The sequence below is a fragment of the Ochotona princeps genome, chromosome 31 (genome assembly GCF_030435755.1).
Source record: "Ochotona princeps isolate mOchPri1 chromosome 31, mOchPri1.hap1, whole genome shotgun sequence".
Taxonomy (NCBI): domain Eukaryota; kingdom Metazoa; phylum Chordata; class Mammalia; order Lagomorpha; family Ochotonidae; genus Ochotona; species Ochotona princeps.
The window spans coordinates 13,552,929-13,575,254 of NC_080862.1; the positions used below are offsets into that span (position 1 = coordinate 13,552,929).

Here is a 22,326-nt window from a genome sequence, read left to right on the forward strand (position 1 = left end):
GTGCAGAGCCCCTGGGATCTACTACCACTCACACTGTAGGCATTGATGATCAGCTGGGTGACATTGCTGGAGTTTGCAGACAGTATTCCCACTGCTGACTTAGGGATCAAGTTTTTCACTTCCTGCAATTAAACAATATAACACATCAAGCACATCTACTATTCACTAGCTGACTAACACCTACTGAACAAGCAACCTGCCTCTTAATAAATACCCTTGGCCTATACATCTCCTAAGAAACTCTGGGAGTTAAACCTGAAAAACACAAGTTTCAAGGTATGAATAACATCAACCTCTTTTGTAAAATCCAATTTACCTAGCTTATGGCATCTTCCTACATTTCAGTTCATATATACTCCTCTATCTCTCTAAGGCAACAACAAAAATGAACCAGCACTTTTGTCTCTCTTCTTAGCTCACACATACCTTGTAAACAGGCTGAAACTCTTCAGTAACACCAGACATGGTCTGAATGTTATTTTCACTGAGTTTCTAGATGAGATGAGCAACAGAAGGATAGTCCTAAGAAATGAAGAGACGTAGCTTAGAGCACAGGTCCTCTTCCCAATCTGTTCTCTGAAATGTTCACACCTGTACAGGTGACAGGATGATGGCATCATCAAAACTACCTCCAGGTAACAGTCTCCATGCCAGTGACAGCCAAAGTGAGTGGGACACACAACAAGGGTACCCAGCTGATCCCCTATTTTATAGGTACATATAAGAATATCCACTCTAGGGTCTGGTGCAGTAGCCTATCGGCTAAAGTCCTAACCTTGCATGTGTGGGATCCCATGTAGGTGCCCATTTGTGTGCCAGCAGCCCCCACTTCCCATCCAGCTCCCTTCCTTTGTCCTGGGAAGGCAGTGGGGGACAGCCCAAAACCTTGGGACCCTGCACCCATGTGCGAGACCCAGAGGAAGATTCAGGCTCCTGGTTTCGAATCTGCTCAGCTCCTGCCACTGTGGCCACTTGGAGAGTGAATCAGCAAATGGATAGTCATCCTCTCTTTCTCCTCCTCTCTGCATTTCTGACTTTCCAATAAAAATAAATAAATCTGAAAAAATATGGATTCACACTGGACAAAATCTAAAGCAAGACAGTCTGTGTGTGTATACTGGGTGGCCAAGAATTGGAAGGGTTATTATCTGTCACTTCAGAAAAAAAAAGATTCAATGCTGTTCATATTTCTTCTAGAACTTGAATAATTTGACAATATTTTCAGTGAAGGCAGATGCCTACTTTAAAAATCAACTAATAGGGACCAGCACAATAGCCTGGTGCCTAAAGTCCTCTTGAATGCACTGGGATCCCATTCGTATGCCAGTTCTAATCTTGGTGGCCCCATTTACCATCCAGCTCCCTGCTTATGGCCTGGGAAAGCAGTCGAGGATGACCCAAAGTCTTGAGACTCTGTATCCACAATGGGAGACCTGGAAGAAGCTTCTGATTCCTGGCTTTGAATTAGCTCAGCTCTACCCATTGCCACCACTTAGGGAGTGAATCAATAGACAGAAGATCTTCCTGTATCTGTCTCTCCTCTACTCTGTATTTCTCCCTCTCCAATAAAAATAAATCTTAAAAAAAAAATCAACTAAGATTAAAAAATGCTTGAATGAATCATCAACCTTGCCAACCAAGTGTTCCAGCAAGCAGACAGGGCAAGTCAGGTGTGAAATTGTGTCTTAGGCAGCCCCTGCTTCCCGGGCATAGACCTTCACTCCACAGAAGGAAGCAGATTCAAGTCACTCCCCACAAACAGCGCCTCCAGCATCCCTGTACATTTAAGTTACCATATCACCAAACCCCGAGAAACACACAATGCAGTCACCCACCAAATGTGCAGAGGAAGCACTGCAATTCACCCTGTGAGAAACCAACACTTACATAATAGCAGTTCATGGTATACATGTTGTTTTCCAGGTGGCACTGTCCATTGTTGGGTAAAACAATGCCACCAAGATTCCCATCTCCAGCGAAGCGGAAGCCAGCATCCGTGGAGAACACCAGCAGCCGGGTGACATTCCTCCATTTGATCAGTGACTTTAAGAGAAAGGCAAGGCTCAAACAGCGTCCCTGGGGTCTGAGCACAGATCTGGTGGCTTTCATGCACTCTCCTGCTGATTCTAGGTCGTCTTCACTCTCAATGCTGCTGCTTATGCTCAAGAGTGCAGCATCCACTGAGACTTCTCCCACCCAGCATCATCCCTCTGCCTGGCTGTCCCCATCTCTGCTTTATAAAAACTGGTTTAGGTTTTGCTTATCATCCTTTTCTCTGGCAGCTGACACAGAGCTTGGCATACAGAATAATTGCCGAGTGAAAGCATGCCATCCTGCGACTGTTGCCATGATCCATCTACATGCGCTCCATCTTCCACACCATCTGCTCCTGCAGTGGCTCCCTCTTCCATTACAGAAAAACTTAACAGTCCAGGAACTTGCCTGCTCAAGCCTACCCACTCAGCAATCAATACTGTTTATTTGTTCCTTTACTTTTCTTATCTAATTCAACAACAGCAAACTTAAAAGGCTCTCTCTAAAATTCGTTTTATTTGTCTCAATGTACTAAATTTAACTGTTTGTACCTTTGTGAATCCAATCCCAGAAATGCAAGGAACTGCATTGATGCTAGAAGTCCATCTCCTTTACATTACAAAAGCAGAAAACATGGTGAACATGGTGAAGATGGACAACAGCCATGACCATGTGGCTGCTGTGCTTTGGTCCTTCGGGTTTAGGCATTGTTAAAAGGCTGCTCAAACATGGCCGGTGTTGTGGCACCCCACATCGATACTCCTTTATAGTCTGGCCAAGCCCTGGCTGTTGCAGCCATGCAGGGAGTGACCCAGCAGCTGAGAGACCTCTCTATCCCCCACTCTGTAACTGCCTTTCACATAAATAAAACAAAAATTAAAAGGAAAGAAAAGGCTGCTCAAGTATATGACTAGAAACTAAATGAGATGAAACATTGCTGAAATTCTATTTTCTAATCTTTAAAAGCAGTCAAAACTAATAACTTCTTAGCTATTATTTTTGAGAGCTAGCTGATACTTTAATAATTACCGTACTCGAAATTTACAGCAACCCTGGAGAGACTAAGCAGTCTAGGAACAACAGTGTGGAAAAATTCTTACTGCTCCATAATGCTGTACTCATTATCCTGGATACCAATTAGACCTGAGTAAAAGTTCACCGACAAATAACCACTGAGAGACACCTAAGGGAAGGTGCTGCTCCAGAGCTGGACAAACCTAAGATAACCCACTTTCAAACCAGCTTTCCGGGTCAAGTCTTGGCAGGACTTGGGGGTCTCTGTCACCCATGTGGGAGAACCAGTTGGGAATTCCAGGTTCCTGGGGATCAGCCTGCCCACCGACCCTGGCTGTAATGGGCATTTGGGAAGTGAACCAGTGGATGGCAAATCTCTCCAACTCCCAGGTGCTGTGCCTTTCAAATACAAAGAAGGAAGGTGAAAGAGGGAGAGGAAGGGACGAAAGGGGTAAAGGAGGAAGGAAGGGAGGGAAGAGAGATTGAGAGAAAGGCCTTCCATGGATAGGTGTAATACAAGGAGGAAAACAGACAACAACAAACATTCAAGAAAAACTGCCTCCAGGTGCTGGTACAATGGCTCAACTGGCGAATGCTCAGCCTGCAAGTGCTGGCATCCCATATGGGCATTGATTTCTGTCTCAGGTACTACACTTCCTATCCAGCTGCCTGTTCATGGCCTGGGAAAGCAGTGGAGGATGGCCTAAAGCCTTAGGATCCTGTAACCCATGTGAGAGACCAAGAAGAGACTCCTGGCTTCAGATAGGTTCAGGTGCTGTCACTGCTGCCAACTGGGGAGTGAACCAGCAGATGCATGATCCTTCTGTCTTTCCTTTTCTCTGTAAATCTGCCTTCCAATAGAAATAAACAAAGCTTTAAAAATTTAAAAAAAAAACAAAACCTATATCTACTGCCCAATGCTCATTCTTAGTCTCATCTCAAAACCCTCAGATACATACAATGTCAATACTGGGACAGGACAGATGAGCTCACTACCACAGAGAACCTTGCAATTAGAAATGCTATCTTGGGGCTGGCACAGTGGTGTAGCACACTAATCCGCCATCCTGTGGCACAGGCATTTCACAAGGGTGCCAGTTTTTGTTCTGGCTGCTGCATTTCTGATCTCTGCTTATGGCCTGGGAAAGCAGCAGAGGAAATCCCAGACCTTTGGGTCTCTGCACCCATGTGGGAGACCCAGGTGAAACTCTTACTTTTGCATCGGCTCAGCTCCAGCCATTGTGACCATTTGGGGAGTGAACCAGAGGATGGAAGAACTGCTCTAGACATCTTTCATCCTCTTTCTGTAAAGTCAAAAACAAAAACAAAACTTTAAAACTTTAAAAATGCTATCTCACTTCTAGAAGGCATGTTCTCTTCCAGCTTACAAATCAAGGCTTACAAGGTCACTGGGACAGCATCAGCAAGTGAGGAAAGAAAGCCAGAGCTAGACACTCCTGCAGCTAAGCCCTTTCACAGTCTCTGTGACACGCCACTCAGCACTGATCTATCTCTAGTATGAAGCCTCTACTAAAACCCAGGACAGCAACAAAGACAGCCACTGCCACAGATGAGCACCAACCTCAGAACTGAAGCCACTGCCTGCTTGCCTGCTTTAAATGGGAATTAATGATTAAAGGAATTTCAGAAAGCATTTATAGCTGGAAAAACAGGGCACATGTAGCTGAAGGCAATTTAAAGGGCTAATAACTAGATTCTGCTGGGATAATTAAACACTACAATAAATAAGGCCACTTTTTCTGCGGACAGTAAAATCACACTTCACATTTATACAAGTAACACAAGTGACATCCCCTAGTAAAACACAAACACACTCACCCCTACACACTGCAACTTGCATGATGGCATCAAATCCACCTTCTGGAGAGTCCAGATTTCTGGAAATATGCTGCTGCCCGACGAGCCTGTTAAACACTGTTCCATCCTCCATGAGGCTGAGTACATTCTTGCAGTTGAAGAGGCTGGTACAGTTCTGCTCACTCGTGTAAGGGTTCCTGAGCTTAGCAGGTGTGGTGCTAATATAAGGCATCACGGTTTTCTCCACAAAGGAGCCAAACCCTAGAATAGATAGATATACAAATAGGCAATAACCCTGGTCCCTACACAAGCTGCTATGGACTCAATGTCTATGTCCATGGAAAGCCCAATTTTCCATGTGACACAGAGACATGCATCCCTGTGCCTTACCATGTGCTTATAGCAGCACAGAAGGACCAGACCATGCATCCAGCTTCTGCCTTCCCACTGCCTTTCTTGCATCTCAGTTCTTCACACTGCCATGCTGAATGAATGAATCAAGGTTCTAGAATTCTGACCATTTCCTATTTCCATGGTCCTAGATCTAGATCTGTGCTTACTGAAGACAATGGAACTATAACCAAATGCTATTCTCTCGCGGTTTCTGTTGAAACAGAGTTCATTTTTAAAGGCAGCTTTTCAGCTGCAAGGAGGTGTCAAGGCTTCCCAGCACCCTGCTGCTGTACCCCAGGTGGAGCAAGGGCTGGAAATAGCTTGCAAAAAGAGGTGCATCTGGAGACCACCACACAGGAAAGGGAAGGGCTGGAAAGAGGAGCATTCCAAAATGGCACACTTGGCAGTCTGGAAAAAGATGGCCGACTGCAGAGAGCTGGTGTAGGGTGGAGTAGGGAAGGAGGGGAGCCGATCCAGCAGAGAAACAGGCCAGGAGGCGCGAAACTGTAGGGAGAAGAGCGAGAAGGTCACTGGAGTTCACTAAAGCAAGAAGATCTACACAGCGTGAAGGAACAGCTGCAAAAAGTAGGAAAGAAAATACAGCACGCTGCGAGAAACGTGGTGAGTCACGATCCCAGGCAGGGGGAAGGCAGCAGAGGCTCAACCGCCCCAGGGAAAACAGAGGCGGCTGGAAGGATAGGCGCCCACACCGACAGGGGCACCAGTCCCCTGGAAGGCAGGAGCCCCCAGAGGAGGCTACTGGACTGATCTTTGGGTGCATTATCCCTGCAGAAGTGGAGGACAAGCAGGGGAGATTTCCCAGAGGCTTGCCTACCCGCTGCTCAGCGGCTGTGGGAGAGTGCAGAGGGAACAGGAGCGGCGCTCTGGGACTGGGGCTCAGAGATCCCCGTATCGGCTCTGAGCTGTGGACTGGCTGCGGGAGAGTCCGTGGATCTTGTTGCTGGACTCGCCCGGAGCCCCAGAGGCTAGGCAACGCTCGACAGGGCCTCACGTCCTGGGCAGAGGAGCAGACTAGTGGGGGCTCTGTGCCTCTCAGAGATCCGCTTCCACCCTTGAGAGAGTGCAGCTGAGGAAGTGGCTTCTTCAGGGCGGATTCCCCAGCTGGGCTCAGCTAGAGAGGCCGGACTGGAGCGGGCTCAGCTGAACTGGCCCAACAGGTTCTCCCAGCAGGAGCCCGCTCGGAAAGACCTGCCTGCGGTGTTGCAGCCCTCAGCGGAGCAGCGCTTCCGAGTTTGGCACTGGGGCCGCAGAGATCTCCAGCCCAGCACAGGCCAGGATTGGGGATTTTAGACTCCCAGCAGCAGGAGCCCTTGCTGTGCTAACCTCAAGCCCTGAAGGAGAGTCTCGGCTCAGCACTGAGGCAGAGACCCCCGCTGTATTAGCCTTGTGACCCAAAGCCCAGGCGCGGCTCAGCAGAGTGAATCTGTAGGGCACTGCCTTTGAGAGGGAGCCACAGGGGAAGGAGCCTGGCACTAGGGCTGGCCCACAAAGCCTCCTGACCCAGCTCGGGGCTGTGATCTACAGACCCTGAAAGCAGCTGGTGACTCAGGCAGTAAGACCTGCTGGGCTCAGCAGGAGACCCCAAACCAGAGCCGGCTCAGCTGAATCACCGCTAAAATCTCAAAACAAAAAGAAGCAAAAACACAATGAGGAGAAGTATCAGAAAAAGCAATGACCCAGAGGAAAGATCAAGCACTCCCTCCCAATACAACCAAAAACTAATCTCAATATCTGAGATGCAAGATGAAGACATAGAGGAACTATCAGATAAGGACTTTAAGAGGCTAATGATGAAATTCGTCAGAGAGAGTGAAAAGCGCTGGGAAGAGTCTAAGGCATTCGAAAACCATATCACTGCAGAAATAAATCAAGTCAAAAAGGGAATCCTCGATATAGAGCACAAAATTGAAAGCCTAACCAACAGAATGAACACAGCAGAGGACAGAATATCAGAATTGGAAGACAATCAGAATGAAAGGCAGCAGCTCATCAAACAGTTGGAGACAAATCTAGAGAAAGCCAATAGGTCCATACAGGAAATGAAAGACAACCTCAAAAAATCAAATATTAGAATAATAGGCCTTCCCGAAGGAGTGGAAAAGGAGACAGGCTTGCAACGGGTGCTCAATGAGATAATACAGGAGAACTTCCAGAATATTGGAAATATAAATCCAGCACAAATCCAGGAAGGACAAAGGACCCCCAGTAGATACGACCCAAACAAATTGTCTCCCAGACATGTGGTCCTCAAGCTACCTTCAAGTGAATACAAGGAAACCATTCTAAGACAAGTAAGAAAAAAGGATAAGATTACTTTCAGGGGAAGGGAAATCAGGATCACAGCCGACCTATCAGAAGAAACGCTCCAAGCAAGGAGAGAATGGGGTAAAACCTATCAAATCCTGAAACAAAACAACTGCCAACCAAGAATAATGTACCCAGCAAAGCTCTCATTTATATTTGAGAATGAAATCAAATACTTCAACAGTAAAGAGAAACTCGAAGAATATATCAACACGAAACCAGCTCTGGAAAATCTCCTCAGGAAGGTGCTAAACCCAGAAAGAAAAAATACAAACCAAAATCAAAGATGGCAAATGGGAAGACCTCCCCACTAAAATCCATACAAGAAAAGTCAACCAATCAAGAACTCTAATAGTCGCAAATACACACTTGCACACTTACACTCATGGCAGCCCAAAACCAATTCCTGTCAATATTATCTCTAAACACAAATGGCTTAAACTCACCAATCAAAAGGCATAGATTAACGGAATGGATCATCAAACAGCACCCAACTATATGTTGCCTACAAGAGACACATCTAACCAGAAAATCGTGTAAGAAATTTAAAGTGAAAGGATGGAAAAAGACATTTCATGCCAATGGACGAGAAAAAAAGGCTGGCGTAGCTGTTCTAATCTCAGATGACCTAGACTTCAAGCTGACAGACATCAAAAAGGACAGAGAAGGACATTATATATTGGTGAAGGGACTGATCCATCAAGAAGTAATTACAATCGTGAACATATATGCACCTAATTCCAATGTGCCTAGCTTCGTGAAGCAACTACTTACAGACTTAAGGGGAGACATAGATACACACACAATAATAGTGGGCGATCTTAACACCCCGCTAACAACTATAGACAAATCAACAAAACAAAAACTCAACAAAGAAACAACAGAGCTCATACAAACATTAGAACAACTAGACTTGGTAGACATTTATAGAATTTTTTATCCTAAGACCACAGATTATACATTTTTTTCAGCAGTGCATGGCACCTTCTCCAGGATCGACCACATGATAGGACACAAAGCAAATCTAAATAACTTCAAAAACATAGGAATCATACCATGTACCCTCTCAGACCACCACGGAATGAAACTGGAAATCAGCAATTCAAAATGCCCAAGGAAATACAGAAACTCTTGGAGGTTGAACAATATGCTATTAAACGAACAATGGGTCAGGGAAGAAATTAAAGATGAGATCAAAAAATTTATGGAAACCAATGAAAACTCTGATACAACATTCCAAAACTTGTGGGACACTGCCAAAGCAGTGCTACGGGGTAAACTCATCGCAATTGGAGCTCATGTCAAGGCCCAAGAGAGTCGCCAAATGCAGGAACTAACCACACACCTCCAGGAACTGGAAAAGCAGCAGCAGATGAGCCCCACACACAACAGGAAACAAGAAATCATCAAAACAAGGGAGGAAATCAACCAGATAGAAATAAAAAAAACCATACACAAAATCAACGAATCAAAAAGCTGGTTTTTTGAAAAGATAAACAAAATAGACACCCCGCTGGCCCGTCTGACAAAGAAAAAACAAGAGAAAGCAAGAATTAACAGCATCAAAGATGAAAAAGGCAACATAACAACAGACATTACAACCATTAAGAACATAATCAGAAATTACTACAAAGCACTGTACTCCAACAAATCAGAAGACCACCAAGAAATGGAAAAGTTCTTAGACTTCTACCACGTGCCAAAACTTAGCCCAGAGGCAACAATCAACCTGAACAAACCCATACCTGAAGCAGAGATTGAATCAGTGATTAAAGACCTCCCAACAAAGAAAAGCCCAGGCCCAGACGGCTTCACTACAGAATTCTACAAAACATCCCGAACAGAACTAACCCCAATCCTCTACAAACTCTTCAAAACAATAGAAAAGCAAGCAACCCTTCCAAACTCATTCTATGAAGCCAACATTACCTTAATCCCAAAACCGGGCAGAGATCCTACAGAGAAAGAAAACTACAGACCTATCTCTTTGATGAACATTGATGCTAAGATTCTCAACAAAATCCTAGCCAACAGAATTCAAAAACACACCCGACAGATCATTCATCCAGATCAAGTAGGATTCATCCCTGGAATGCAGGGATGGTTCAACATTCGAAAATCCATAAATGTGATACACCACATCCAAAAGCTGAAAAACAAGAATCACATGATAGTATCAATAGATGCAGAAAAAGCTTTCGACAAAATTCAGCACAACTTTCTGCTAAAGACCCTAACCAAGGTAGGCATAGATGGAAAAATCCACAACATAATCAAAGCAATATATGAAAAACCCAATGCCAGCATCATACTGAATGGAGAAAAACTGGAACCCTTCCCACTGAGATCTGGAAGAAGACAGGGATGTCCGCTTTCTCCGCTGCTTTTCAACATAGTTCTAGAGGTACTCGCTGAGGCCATAAGACAAGAAAAAGAAATCAAAGAAATCCAAATGGGAAATGAAGAAGTCAAGCTTTCACTATATGCAGATGACATGATTTTTTATATGGAAGAGCCAAAAGGCTCAACACAGAGACTACTAGAACTTATACGAGAGTTCGGTAGAGTGGCAGGGTACAAAATTAATGAATAAAAATCAACAGCCATAGTGTATGCTAACAGCCCCAAGTTGGAAAAAGATCTAACCAGCAAGATACCATTCAAAGTAACAAAGGAAAGCATGAAGTATCTGGGAATTAACCTAACCAAAAATGTAGGAGACCTATTTGAAGAAAACTACAAACTACTTAAAAAAGAAATTGAACAAGATCTCAAAAGATGGAGTAACATCCCATGCTCCTGGATAGGTAAAATTAATATCATTAAAATGTCTATACTGCCAAAAGCAATATATACATTCAACGCAATCCCAATCAAATTGCCCAAAACATTCTTCACAGATCTGGAAACAATGATTCAAAGGTTCATCTGGAAACACAAAAAACCACGAATAGCTAGAACCATTCTCAAGAACAGGAAGTTAGCAGGGGGAATCACAGTTCCGGACCTCTGGACATACTATAGGGCAGTGGTTATCAAAACAGCCTGGTACTGGCAACAAAATAGAGAAGAAGATCAATGGAGCAGAATAGAAACACCAGATGGGAACCCACAAAAATACAGCCAAATAATCTTTGACAAAAAGACAAACGACAACCCAGGCAAATGGGAAGGTCTGTTCAATAAATGCTGTTGGGACAACTGGTTGATAGCCTGCAGAAACAAAAAGATAGACCCACATCTCTCACCATATACTAAGATCAAATCCAAATGGATAAAAGACCTAAACCTACATCCAGAAACCTTCAAACTTTTGGAAGAAAATGTTGGAAACACACTGGAACACTTAGGGGTAGGCCCTCACTTCCTAAAAAAGACTCCAAATGCAGTAGAAATCAAGACCAAAATAAACAATTGGGACCTCATCAAACTAAGAAGCTTCTGTACAGCTAGAGAAACAATCAACAAAGTAAAAAGGCAACCCACAGAATGGGAGAAGATCTTCGCACACGACTTAGGTGATAGAGGGCTGATCTCCAGAATATACAAAGAGCTACAAAACAACCAAAATGTCAAAACAAACAAGCCACTCAAGAAATGGGCACGGGAAATGGGCAAACACTTCACAAAGGAACAAACCCAAATGGCAAATAAACATATGAAAAAATGCTCAAGTTCCCTGGCAATAAGGGAAATCCAAATTAAAACATCAATGAGGTACCACCTAACGCCAGTAAGACTGGCCCACATGAATAAAAGCACCAACAACACTTGTTGGCAAGGTTGCGGGGATAAGGGAACCCTACTCCACTGCTGGTGGGGCTGCAGGCTGGTACAGCCTCTATGGAAATCAGTATGGAGAACATTCAAACAACTCAAATACAACATACCGTATGACCCGGCAATAGCACTCCTAGGAATATATCCAGAACACTTGTTTTATGAGAAACCAGCATGCACTCCTATGTTCATAACAGCACAATCAGTAATTGCAAAAACATGGAAGCAGCCAAAATGCCCATCAGCAGAGGATTGGATAAGAAAGCTATGGTTCATCTACTCCATGGAATACTACTCAGCTATTAAAAAAAACAAAATGCAGTTCTTTGTGGCCAAATGGGCCAAACTGGAAACCATAATGCTAAGGGAAATGAGCCAATCCCAAAAGGTTAAATACCACATGTTTGCCTTAATTTAAGATGACACGATGTTATGTATGACAAGTTATGTTATGAATGTTATATGTTGTGTATAAACCAAAATTGAAATGTCAATGAGGTGGTCACAGAAGGTGGATAAGAAATCGCATTTACTTTTACCATATTGGTTACTCATTACTATGTCAATTAATTCCATGGTGATGTAAATTTTTGCTGATGGTATGTTGGAGCTTTTAATTGATCAGGATGATAGTCTGCTGGCTCTGTCTTCAGACCAGAGAGTGTATACCTAAGAAGCCGTTGAACTTGACTGGACAATAAGATGCTGGACTCTATGTTTGGTATATGCTTGCAATGGGGGAATCTCAACTGAACTTGAACTGTGGTTATGCAACAAGGTGGAAGAATCCACCATGGTGGGAGGGTTTGGGGAGGGGTGGGGGGAATCCCAGTACCTATGAAACTGTGTCACATAATACAATGTAATTAATGAATTTAAAATAAAATTAAAAAAAAAAAGAGTTAATTTAGACATGACACATTTAAAGTTCTCCAAAAATAAATGTTTTATGATAAAAACAAAAACAAAAACAAAAAAAACACACAAAATACAGGGCCCGGCATGATAACCTAGTGGCTAAAGTCCGCCTTGCACATGCAGGGATCCCATATGGGCGTCGGTTCTAATGCTGGCAGCCCCACTTCCCATTTAGCTTCCTGCCTGTAACTTGGTAAAGCAGTCTGGGATGACCTAAAGCCTTGAGACCCTGCACCAGCATGGGAAACCTGGAAGAAGCTCCTGGCTCCTGGCTCTGGATCAGCTCAGCTCCAGTTGGTGGGGCAGCTTGGGGAGTGAATCAGTGGATGGAAAATCTTCCTCTCTGCCTTTCCTCCTCTCTGTATATCTAATTTTGTAATAAAAATAAATAAATCTTAAAAATACACACACACACAAAAAAATGGCACACTTGGTATGAGGTGAGACGAGGCTACAGCAGGTAAGGACAGAATGTATTTCATCACCTGCACCACTCAGAGGGACAGAGGGATGGTTTGCACAGGACTGACATTTCATTTCAGAAGGAAGAGCAAAAAGCTGGCCCACTGATTTCCCAAGCATGTGCTGGAGAAGCAAGAATGAAACCTGCCAAGACATGTGCAGGCGAAAGCCACTCATCTTCCCAACATTCCTACCGAGTCGGAAGTCTGAAATCACTGAACTCATCCTGTTCAACAGATCTGTCCCCAGACTCTTGACGTTTTCCAGGTCGTCCTTCATGGAGTAGGAGAGATCCATGAGGCAGTAGTCCTCCACATGTTTGAACTTCAACGTAAACGTCTGTGGCTCTCCTGAGCAAACATGGGTCAGAAACGACATGAGTGTGCCAGGCATCAAGAGCAAATGAGAAAATCAAGCAGCTCTGACTGCCCTGGGAAATGCCGGAACATCAGAAAAACAGGAGATTTCTAGAAACAATTCACTGAGTCTACACTCAATTTCATTCAACAAATGCTTCACACATGAGACCTTGCAGGTACAAAGATGAAATAAACAGCATGCCCAAACCACACTAGGTAACTTGTGTCTCAAATATTAAGTTTCGTAACTGACTTAGGATAGACAGAGATTGCAGTTTTAACAAACCTCAGGTGGTGGTCCCAGGAAGCCACCACATGCATGTCAGTTACCAAATATTATTTTTACTTTAGAAAACTTTTGGAAAAAAAAGTCTTTAAATTGTATTATAGTTACAAAGGCTAGTTAGCAAATAATAGGAAAAATTCAACAGGGAGGTGACAAAGATATGAATTGAAATGATGAAGATGGAAAAGAAGAGAGAGATGTCAGGCACATTTCCTACCAGAAACAGGAGAATGAGAGGTTTAGTTGAACCACTGTTAAATTCTGTCTGAAGAAACTCCTGGTAGGCAGATAGGAGAAAAGCAAGCAAATATTGTTAAATCTCAAGGAAAACCACTCTGTCAAGTGGATTGCAAAAGGGGTGGGGGGAATAGAAAGTCACAAAAAGCAGCCTGGAAAGCGTTGGTGAAGATGAGAGCAGTCAGGAGCCATGTTCTGGAGAAAGCACGCTGCTCTGCTGGGTACAGAGGGGCTAGAGAGTCCCGACAGGATCCACGGGCTGTGGTGTGTCAGACTGAGCAGCAGGTGTGCTGCAGCAGACTGGGCGTGGATGTGGGGAAATGGGTGGAGGGTTGCTCACAAAGGCAATGCTTCCAGAGACAATACACAATGTTTCTTAAGTTCCAGCACTGCCACAGATAGTAGAACTCCAGTAATTTTTTAGAACAACAACAGAAAGAACACATTAAAATGTTACTTTTATATTATGGAATAGAAAGTGAATAAACACTTGTGAAATCCAGAAAGTCAAATTAATACTTGCTGAATGTTTGCAAGAACTTATTTGATCTTAGACAAAATTTAGTATTGTCCTTTTGAAAATCTTAAGAATTGTGCATTTGGGGCCCTGCAGCGTGGCCTAGCAGCTAAAAGTCCTCGCCTTGAAAGCCCCGGGATCCCATATGGGCACCGGTTCTAATCCTGGCAGCTCCACTTCCCATCCAGCTCCCTGCTTGTGGCCTGGGAAAGCAGTCAAGGATGGCCCAATGCATTGGGACCCTGCACCCATGTGGGAGACCCGGAAGAGGTTCCAGGTTCCCGGCTTCGGATCGGCATGCATCGGCCCGTTGCGGCTCACTTGGGGAGTGAATCATTGGATGGAGGATCTTCCTCTCTGTCTCTCCTCCTCTCTGTATATCTGGCTGTAATAAAATGAATAAATCCAAAAAAAAAAAAAAAAAAAAAAAGAGAATTGCCATTCTGACTGGCTAGTCTGAGGGCCTCCATGGAGGCTGAGGCAGAGCAGGAGGCAGAGGGCTGGGTCTCACCTGATCGCAGCTGCAGAGCCAGCTGCTGTGGCTGGATCTGAGTGATGTCTTTGGGCTGCAGCTTCTCTGCTGTTCCTTTGCTACGGTTGGTGACATTTTTGTTTTTCTTGATGGCTGTGGAACCTCTGGGATTCTCTATGCCATCTGGATGGCAGCCTTTCTTTTTCAAGGCCTCTAAATCATTACACTGTGCAGAAGTATGCATTCCTTCTTGTAGAAAGGTGTAAAGAACACATGAAAACATAAGTAAAAGGGGGACATATGACATATCTCACTCCTCTCCTGTAAATAAAGCACTCCCTTCACTCAAATCATCAAAGTTGTCACTTAAAAACAAAATCATGGGCCTGATAAAATGGATTATAAAAAAAAAAAAAAAAAAAAAAAAAAATCATGGGCCTGGCGGCGTGGCCTAGCAGCTAAAGTCCTCACCTTGAACGTGCCTGGATCCCATATGGACACTGGTTCTAATCCCGGCAGCTCCACTTCCCATCCAGCTCCCTGCTTGTGGCCTGGGAAAGCAGTCAAGGACGGCCCAATGCACTGGGACCCTGCACCCGCGTGGGAGACCCGGAAGAGGTTCCAGGTTCCTGGCTTCAGACCGGCTCACCGGCACGTTGCGGCTCACTTGGGGAGTGAATCATCGGGTGGAAGATCTTCCTCTCTGTTTCTCCTCCTCTCTGTATATCTGACTTTGTAATAAAATAAATAAATCTTTAAAAAAATAAAATAAAAACAAATCATTCCAGAGAAAGTATCACCTCTTTCAAGAACTGACATAAGTGTTTATTTCAAATGTTCCATTTGTGAATTCAAAAAATAAACTTCTCAGTGAAACCATGTGTTGAATACAGTCGACAGAAACTGGTAGCCTACATACCCAAGCATCAGGCAGTTTCCCAGAATTTCCCCTAGCAGTGTCTTTACAAAATCCCACAGCACCTCCCTCAGCACAACTTTTGGAGTTTAACTGTAAGTTAAGGAAAAGCACAGCAGCATAAACACATCTCAGTTAGTGATGGTTGCTTCAAAAATGAGACTAAGAACTTAATCACTGATTTAAGTATTCCTGAGAGTCAGAAATTGTTTCTAAGTATTGGCTATCATTTTAAGTGTTTACAAATGATTTAAATCAAAATATTTTGCAAGAGCAGGAATTCTGTCTATTGAATAACATGCCCACATCTCACACTGACATGCCTGGTTCTAGCTTCCGATTCCCATCTCCTGTTAATGCAGACTCTGGGGGAGGTGGCAGGTGATGGCCTAAACCTTCCATGGGAGACCCAGATTAAGTTCTCAGCTTCCAGCTGCAGTGCAGCCCAGTCTTGATGATTACAGGGATTTGGGCAAGGAGCTGGCAGATTACAGCTCTCGGTCACACTCTGAAGTAACTTAAGTATTTTGTGAAATATGAAAACGGAGGGAAAGGTAAGGGCATGATAATCGTATCTATTCTTCTGCACCAATTTCATGACTTTTACATAAAGTATGAGTGAAGATACATTCTCAAATGTAAAGAATAAGCAGGGGCCAGCACTGTGTCACAGCAGGTAAAGCCTATGCTGTAGGCATCCCATATGGGCACCAGCTCAAAACTCAGCTGCCCACTTCTGATCCACCTCCCTGCTAACACATCTGAGCAAGCAGAAGATAGCCCAAGTACGTAGGTATCTGCACCAACATGGAAAACCTGAAGAAGCTCTGGGATCCTGACTGCAGCTGCCATTTGTAGAATGAGCCAATGGAATGCAACATCTCTCCCTGTCTCTAATTATGGCTTTCAAATAAAAACAAACAAACAAAAAAAACCAATGACTTCATAAATGTTCAAGTGAAACACAACACTGCTGAGGGCACATTTGAGAAACAGCTGGGAGAGACCACCAAGATACAAATGGCTCAAAGCTGGGACTAAAGCTTCAGCTCTGAAATAGCTCCTGACCCAAAGCACAAAATCTAGGTGGGGATTATACTTTCCCATGTGTCAGTCAATTCACACATTTCAAGAACACATTCTGAAAGAGTTTTTAATCATACTGGTTACTCAAAACCATGTCAATTCCATAATGTTACAAATTGCTGTTGATGTTATATTGGGACTCTTAATTGACTGGGATGATATTCCACCAGCTCTAACTTCGGACCAGAAATGGTCTCCCCAAGAAGCTGTTCAACCCATCTGGACAATAAGTAGCTGGACTCTATGCCTGATATACGTTTGCAAGGAAAGGATCTTGATTGAATTTGAACTGTAATGCTACATCAAGGTGGAGGAATCCACTAGGAGGGAGGGGTATGGGGAGGGGTGGGGAGATTCCCAGAGCCTATGAAACTGTCACATAATGCAAAATAATTAATAAAAAAAAGAGGGATTAGAGAACATCCCAAATGTCCCCCATTTCACAGTGTCTACTTAAAGCACTTGAGGCATTGTGAAATAAAAATATGGATTTATTTTCTCTATCAATGAGATCCTATCAGGAAAATAGAAATCCTTTTTTGAGATTTTACACAGAAGAAATTGGCCTTGCCAGTGCCGCAAAGATGGAAGAGTCAAAGTGAGAAGGGAAACCCGAGGGAAGTAGGAGGGCATCTGCCAAGTAACACTTAGAGGAAGCAGACATCTCCCCAGGGTGGGAAGCCACAAAGGAAAAAGTGATATTCCTTTTTCCATCACAGAGATAACTTACAAAGGTGGAGAGAGGAAGAAAAGCATCTTGTTTCATTTTCTCTTAATAGAAAACAAAAACAAATACAGCATTTCTGTATTGCCAAAAACAGGGTACATTTGTATGAGCTGTATCTAGTAAATGAATAGGAGACTGTTTAAATGGAGTAGGGCAATACCAGTAGGTGAACATTGATTCTCAAAACTTGTTAGTCCCTAGCAGTAAACAAATTTGGAAAAAAACTTCCTTTAAAAAAAAAAAGTATGTCCCAAAATTCTGAAGCTAAATTTTTAGGAACATCCCAGGCCTGAGTGAATCCCATTGCACAGCAAGCATCACCTCCACTTCCTCAGTCAGGCAAGCTCTGTGCTAGACCCAGAGGGCAGTTGATGTCCCTGCAATTGCCTCCCACTCAAGCCCACATCGTGTATTCCCAATACAACCTGCAAACCATTCTCAAGAGAACACCAAGTGTCAACAGGAAAATTCTGTAAAGAAACAAAAGTTTCTCAATGTTCTTCCATGGTCAAACCACAAATCTGATTATGTGAGCAGCTATGGCAACAAAAACAAGCAAATGGGTATTAAAATGTAGGTCCAAATGCCTGATAAAAAATTATGCTTTTATGTTCTGATATTAGTTGTTTATTCTGTGAATAAACTGCTTGACTTCTGATCTGGCCTCCCTACCTCCTGTTCTGATAATAGGGCCTATGCAAGGAAAGGGTTAAAAATGACAGAAGGGGTAGAATCCAAATGCCAACCACAGCATGTTCTTAAGGACACAAATCAATTCTATATTATTTTAACTCAGACTTCACTGGGAAGGTTAATTTGTACACACACACACACACACACACACACCAGAAAAGTTATAACGAACAGCTTAATTACTTTGAAAAGTTACCCAATACAAATATGACACATGTCCTAAAGGTGAATCACACATGTTCTAAACCTATCCAGCATTCACAACAAAAAAAAAGGAAAATTAACTCTAAAATTACATGTTAAAATATGCAAAATATGCATACATTCAAAATGACATTATTTCAACATTATGAATGATTCTTTTATACTAAGTTTTAAAGTACAATATATATTTGAAACTTATAGCAATTTTCAATTTCTAACACCCAAACAAGGGTATTGCAAGAAGTTTGTGGAAACAGAAAAGTAAGCCTTGGTGCAGACAAACTTTACTAGCTTGAGCAGCCTTAAAAGTCAGAGCCCCACAGTCTCAGGGCCCATGGGCTGCTATGCTGAATGGCATAGTTCTTGGCCATCACATATTATATAATACACATCAGGAACCTGAGGACTGCAGATTTTAAACAGGAAGCTATCTACTTACCAAATTCATGCACCACCCACAACTGGGGCCTGCCTGTATGCATTCTCCACAGGATTTAGCATTGGCTTTTATACAACTATTTTCATCTGTCAAGAAAATGAACAGAACATTTTCCATGAAGTTGCAGAGAGAATACAATGAAATAGGATCAATAAAACAAGTGACGCTGTGTGAGTGAGCATGACAGTTATCAAACTGTAGGCACTGACCGACCCCAGAAGTGGTACTGCAAGCCATGGAAGAACAGTTGTCTTCCTTGTTTTCCATATGAAAGCCAGGTACCTTCTGTACACTTACATCCTTGTGTTCAAAGGCACAAATTTCAAACTTTGTCATTTGGGATGGTCACAAATGCCCTATACTTTCTTACAATCAGGTAAAGGGCTAACACTTATCCAAAATGACCCCTGGGGACCTACCTTTAGGAATATGAAGCCACTGAGGTGCTCACTGATCCAATCCATAACCCAGGGCTTCTGGTCTGTTCAGTGTGTCCTTAAATGTCTCTGAACTTGCCTAAGGAGCAGCATGCCTCTCATACACTAAACACAGGATGGACTGGCTGTTATGTCTTTCCCTATTATTAACTTCACATGTTCTCATCCACAGAAAATTTGAAAAATTCATAAAACCATAAATACAAAAAAGTCATCTACACCACTACCAGATAACCACTGCACCCCTGCCACCTATTTCTTTCCAGCTGTTGTCTTGAGCAGACAAGGGAAGCAAGCACACATAGTCCATTCAAGTGAAGCTGATGACACAATTTGCACAGCATTTAATATGCCACTTTTTAAGTAGTTTGCTGTGTGATTACAAATTCTTCAATAACATACCTTGTAATTATTATGGAGCTTCTCATTACTTGAATATATCCTACTTAATGTTGGGACAATTCCATGTGTGTAAGCAATACATATGCTTGTTCATATGTGCAGACTCCATGCAAGGGCACATAATTACTGTACATATACACATATGTCCAGCACACATATACAACACACTACACTTTTCTACACACATACCACACTCATACACAGTGCTTTGCACATGCACACACGCACATATTGTGGACACACACATTTATCCATGCACTCTGGAACTGTTTTTGCTTTGTTGTTTTTTTTAATGTTTACTTATTTATATGAAAGCCATAGAGAGAGAGAGAGAGGAAAAATAGAGCTCTTCCATCTGCTGGTTGACTCCCAAAGTCCCACAGCAGCCAGGACTAGGCCAGGCCTGAGATCAGAAGCAAGGAATCCAGCAGGGGCCCAAGCATGTGTGCCATCACTGGCTCTCTCTCAGATGTAGTAGCAGGAAGCTGGACCAGATGTGTAATAGCTGGGACTGAAATAGGCACTCCAACAAGGGATATAGGTTCTGAAGCAACTGCTGAACCTGCTACACCACAGCAGCCATTTCAACCACTTATATCTAATATACACACTGGACATTCCAAAAGGGGGACGTACTAAACATTATATTAATGTTTTCACACTTCTCAATACATTCTAATTTCTGCTCAAGTAATATACCTATTAATATTCTCACATGCCATGTATTAACACCATTTCACCAAACCTCCAATACCAAGTACTTAATGTCGCAAATGTTACTCCTCGATGGACACTGAGTCTAGTGGTTAAAACACGCATGTCCCATACTGATAGACAGTGGTGATGGTTCAACTACTTGAGTTGAACCCACACTGAGTACCTGGATTTTCCTCTGGGCATCAGCCACAGTCCAGCTCCTGCTGTTGTGGGAGTTTGGGTGGTAGAACAGCACATGTGAACTCAGTTATGCCTGTCTGACTCTATCTCTGCCTCTCAAACAAAATACAATGTAAAAGTGTATTATAATTTTACTACGAGGCATAAAGAAAGCATCAAACTGTTAAGTTATTTAAGGCTTCAATTATTCATGTTTACTGGTCACTTATTTTTTAAGTTCTGTGTTTGCTTGCAAATTTTTCAACTGTCACATTTATTGTTTTTATTGATTTCTGTTCACATTACTTAAGGTATAAACCTGTTTAATTTCTAGTATGATTTATCACATTCCAAAACATACGGTTTTCCTTGCTGTCATTGGTAATTTTGTGTAATCCACGTAGGCCAACATGTTTTCCCTGATGGAGCCTCCCACTACTTTTACATGCAGCAAGGCACTGCTCCTGGGCTGGACTCCATACAGGAACAAACAGATCATGATCTACTTGTAGACATGTTACCTGCCGGGACTTCTCTGCACACTCAGCCATTCCTGTCCAATCCATGCTTGTAAGCTCAGCCTTTAGCCAGACAACAGGACTGGAGTGGGGGCAGCTTGGCCACGGAGGCCCCTTGCCCTTCAGTCTGAGGACATGGTGTCACTGTGGGACTTCCAGGAGAGTGGCAACATTGGACTTGAGTTTTCTCCAGTAGCCCCGGTCAAGAGTGAAAACAAGAGGCTGCTATCATGGAATGGCAGGTTGGCCACCATCTGCCACACACTGGCGTTCCATGTGAGATATAAGTCCCGCCGCTCCATTTCTGATCTAGTCTTTGCTAACACGCCTGGGAAAGCAGCAGAGAATGGCCTGAGTACCTGAGCCTCTGTGACCTCACAGGAGATCCGGATGAAGCTCCAGGATTCAGGCTGGGCACAGCCGTGGCTCTGCAGCCACTTGGGGAGTTGAAGAACACCAGTGGATTGAAGAACATTCACTCTCCCACCCTTTTTCCTACTATGGCTTTCAAATAAATATTTAAAAGCAAAACAAAACAAAACAAAACACCAGTACCAGAATGAAAAGTTGAGAAAACTTTCTTTTACCTGTTTGGCCAAACACACAGTAAATTGAACCGATCAGTCCAATGCAGAACATCAGTTGTAAATGCATCTGAAATTTTAAAAATGTGTATCATTATACCAAAAAAAAAGTAATAAATGAAAATGCATTTAGTACAAAATGTTCCAGTCCATCTCCTGACTTTATAAACCTTCATAGCCATTGTCAGCCCCTCCCCCACTAGCACAATAACTTTCATGCCACACCCAAGGAAGCATTCTGGCATTTCTCTCAGAGGCATCTTAACCTTTAACAGTGCCGGGTGTCCTCCAACAGCATCAAGGCTCTCCTAACTCCAGGGGAGGACCCAGAGGCCTAGTCAGAGCACTAGGCATGGTCACCTTGCTCAGTGTGAGCAAACAAATCCTGATCCGGATGGCCCCTCTGCAACTATTCAAGAGTTTTCATCCTCTGCAGGCCAAAATCAACAAACCTGCAGAAGGTCCCAAATAAATTTTTGCATCTGAGTTCCCATCAATTTTTTTTTAATTAGATGTGGGTAAAATAATTAAAATATTAATTCTCTACATTTTGCAGGTCTGAAAATTAGGCAAAACAATTCTTTTAAAAAGCCACAGTCTCTGGGGCCAGCACAAGAGAGCCTAGCAGCTAAAGACCTCACTTTGCAGGGGCCAGGATCCCATATGGGTGCTAGTTCTAATCCCATCAGCTCTGCTTCCCATCCAGGACACTAACAAGAGGAGACAAGGAAGTGCATCAGAGCAGTGGATACTCAGCTGGAAAAAGGACAGGACGCCACCACATTCACAGGACACAGTGGACACACAGACACAAGAGGAAAGCAGAAGT

The 22,326-nt window shown here is 43.2% G+C and overlaps 1 protein-coding gene across 1 annotated transcript in view; it reads right to left on the reverse strand.

Annotated features, from left to right (window-relative positions):
• LOC101532669 (integrin beta-1-like) overlaps positions 1–21,641 on the reverse strand; it is a 34,877-nt gene extending 13,236 nt beyond the window's left edge. Inside the window, 8 exon segments of the mRNA XM_058657309.1 lie at positions 33–122; positions 427–522; positions 1,888–2,043; positions 4,880–5,127; positions 12,939–13,094; positions 14,655–14,881; positions 18,685–18,766; positions 21,501–21,641. Of these exon segments, the coding sequence (XP_058513292.1) occupies positions 33–122; positions 427–522; positions 1,888–2,043; positions 4,880–5,127; positions 12,939–13,094; positions 14,655–14,881; positions 18,685–18,766; positions 21,501–21,567 (1,122 nt within the window). The 5' untranslated portion in view covers positions 21,568–21,641.
• Between the last annotated feature and the right edge of the window lie 685 nt (positions 21,642–22,326).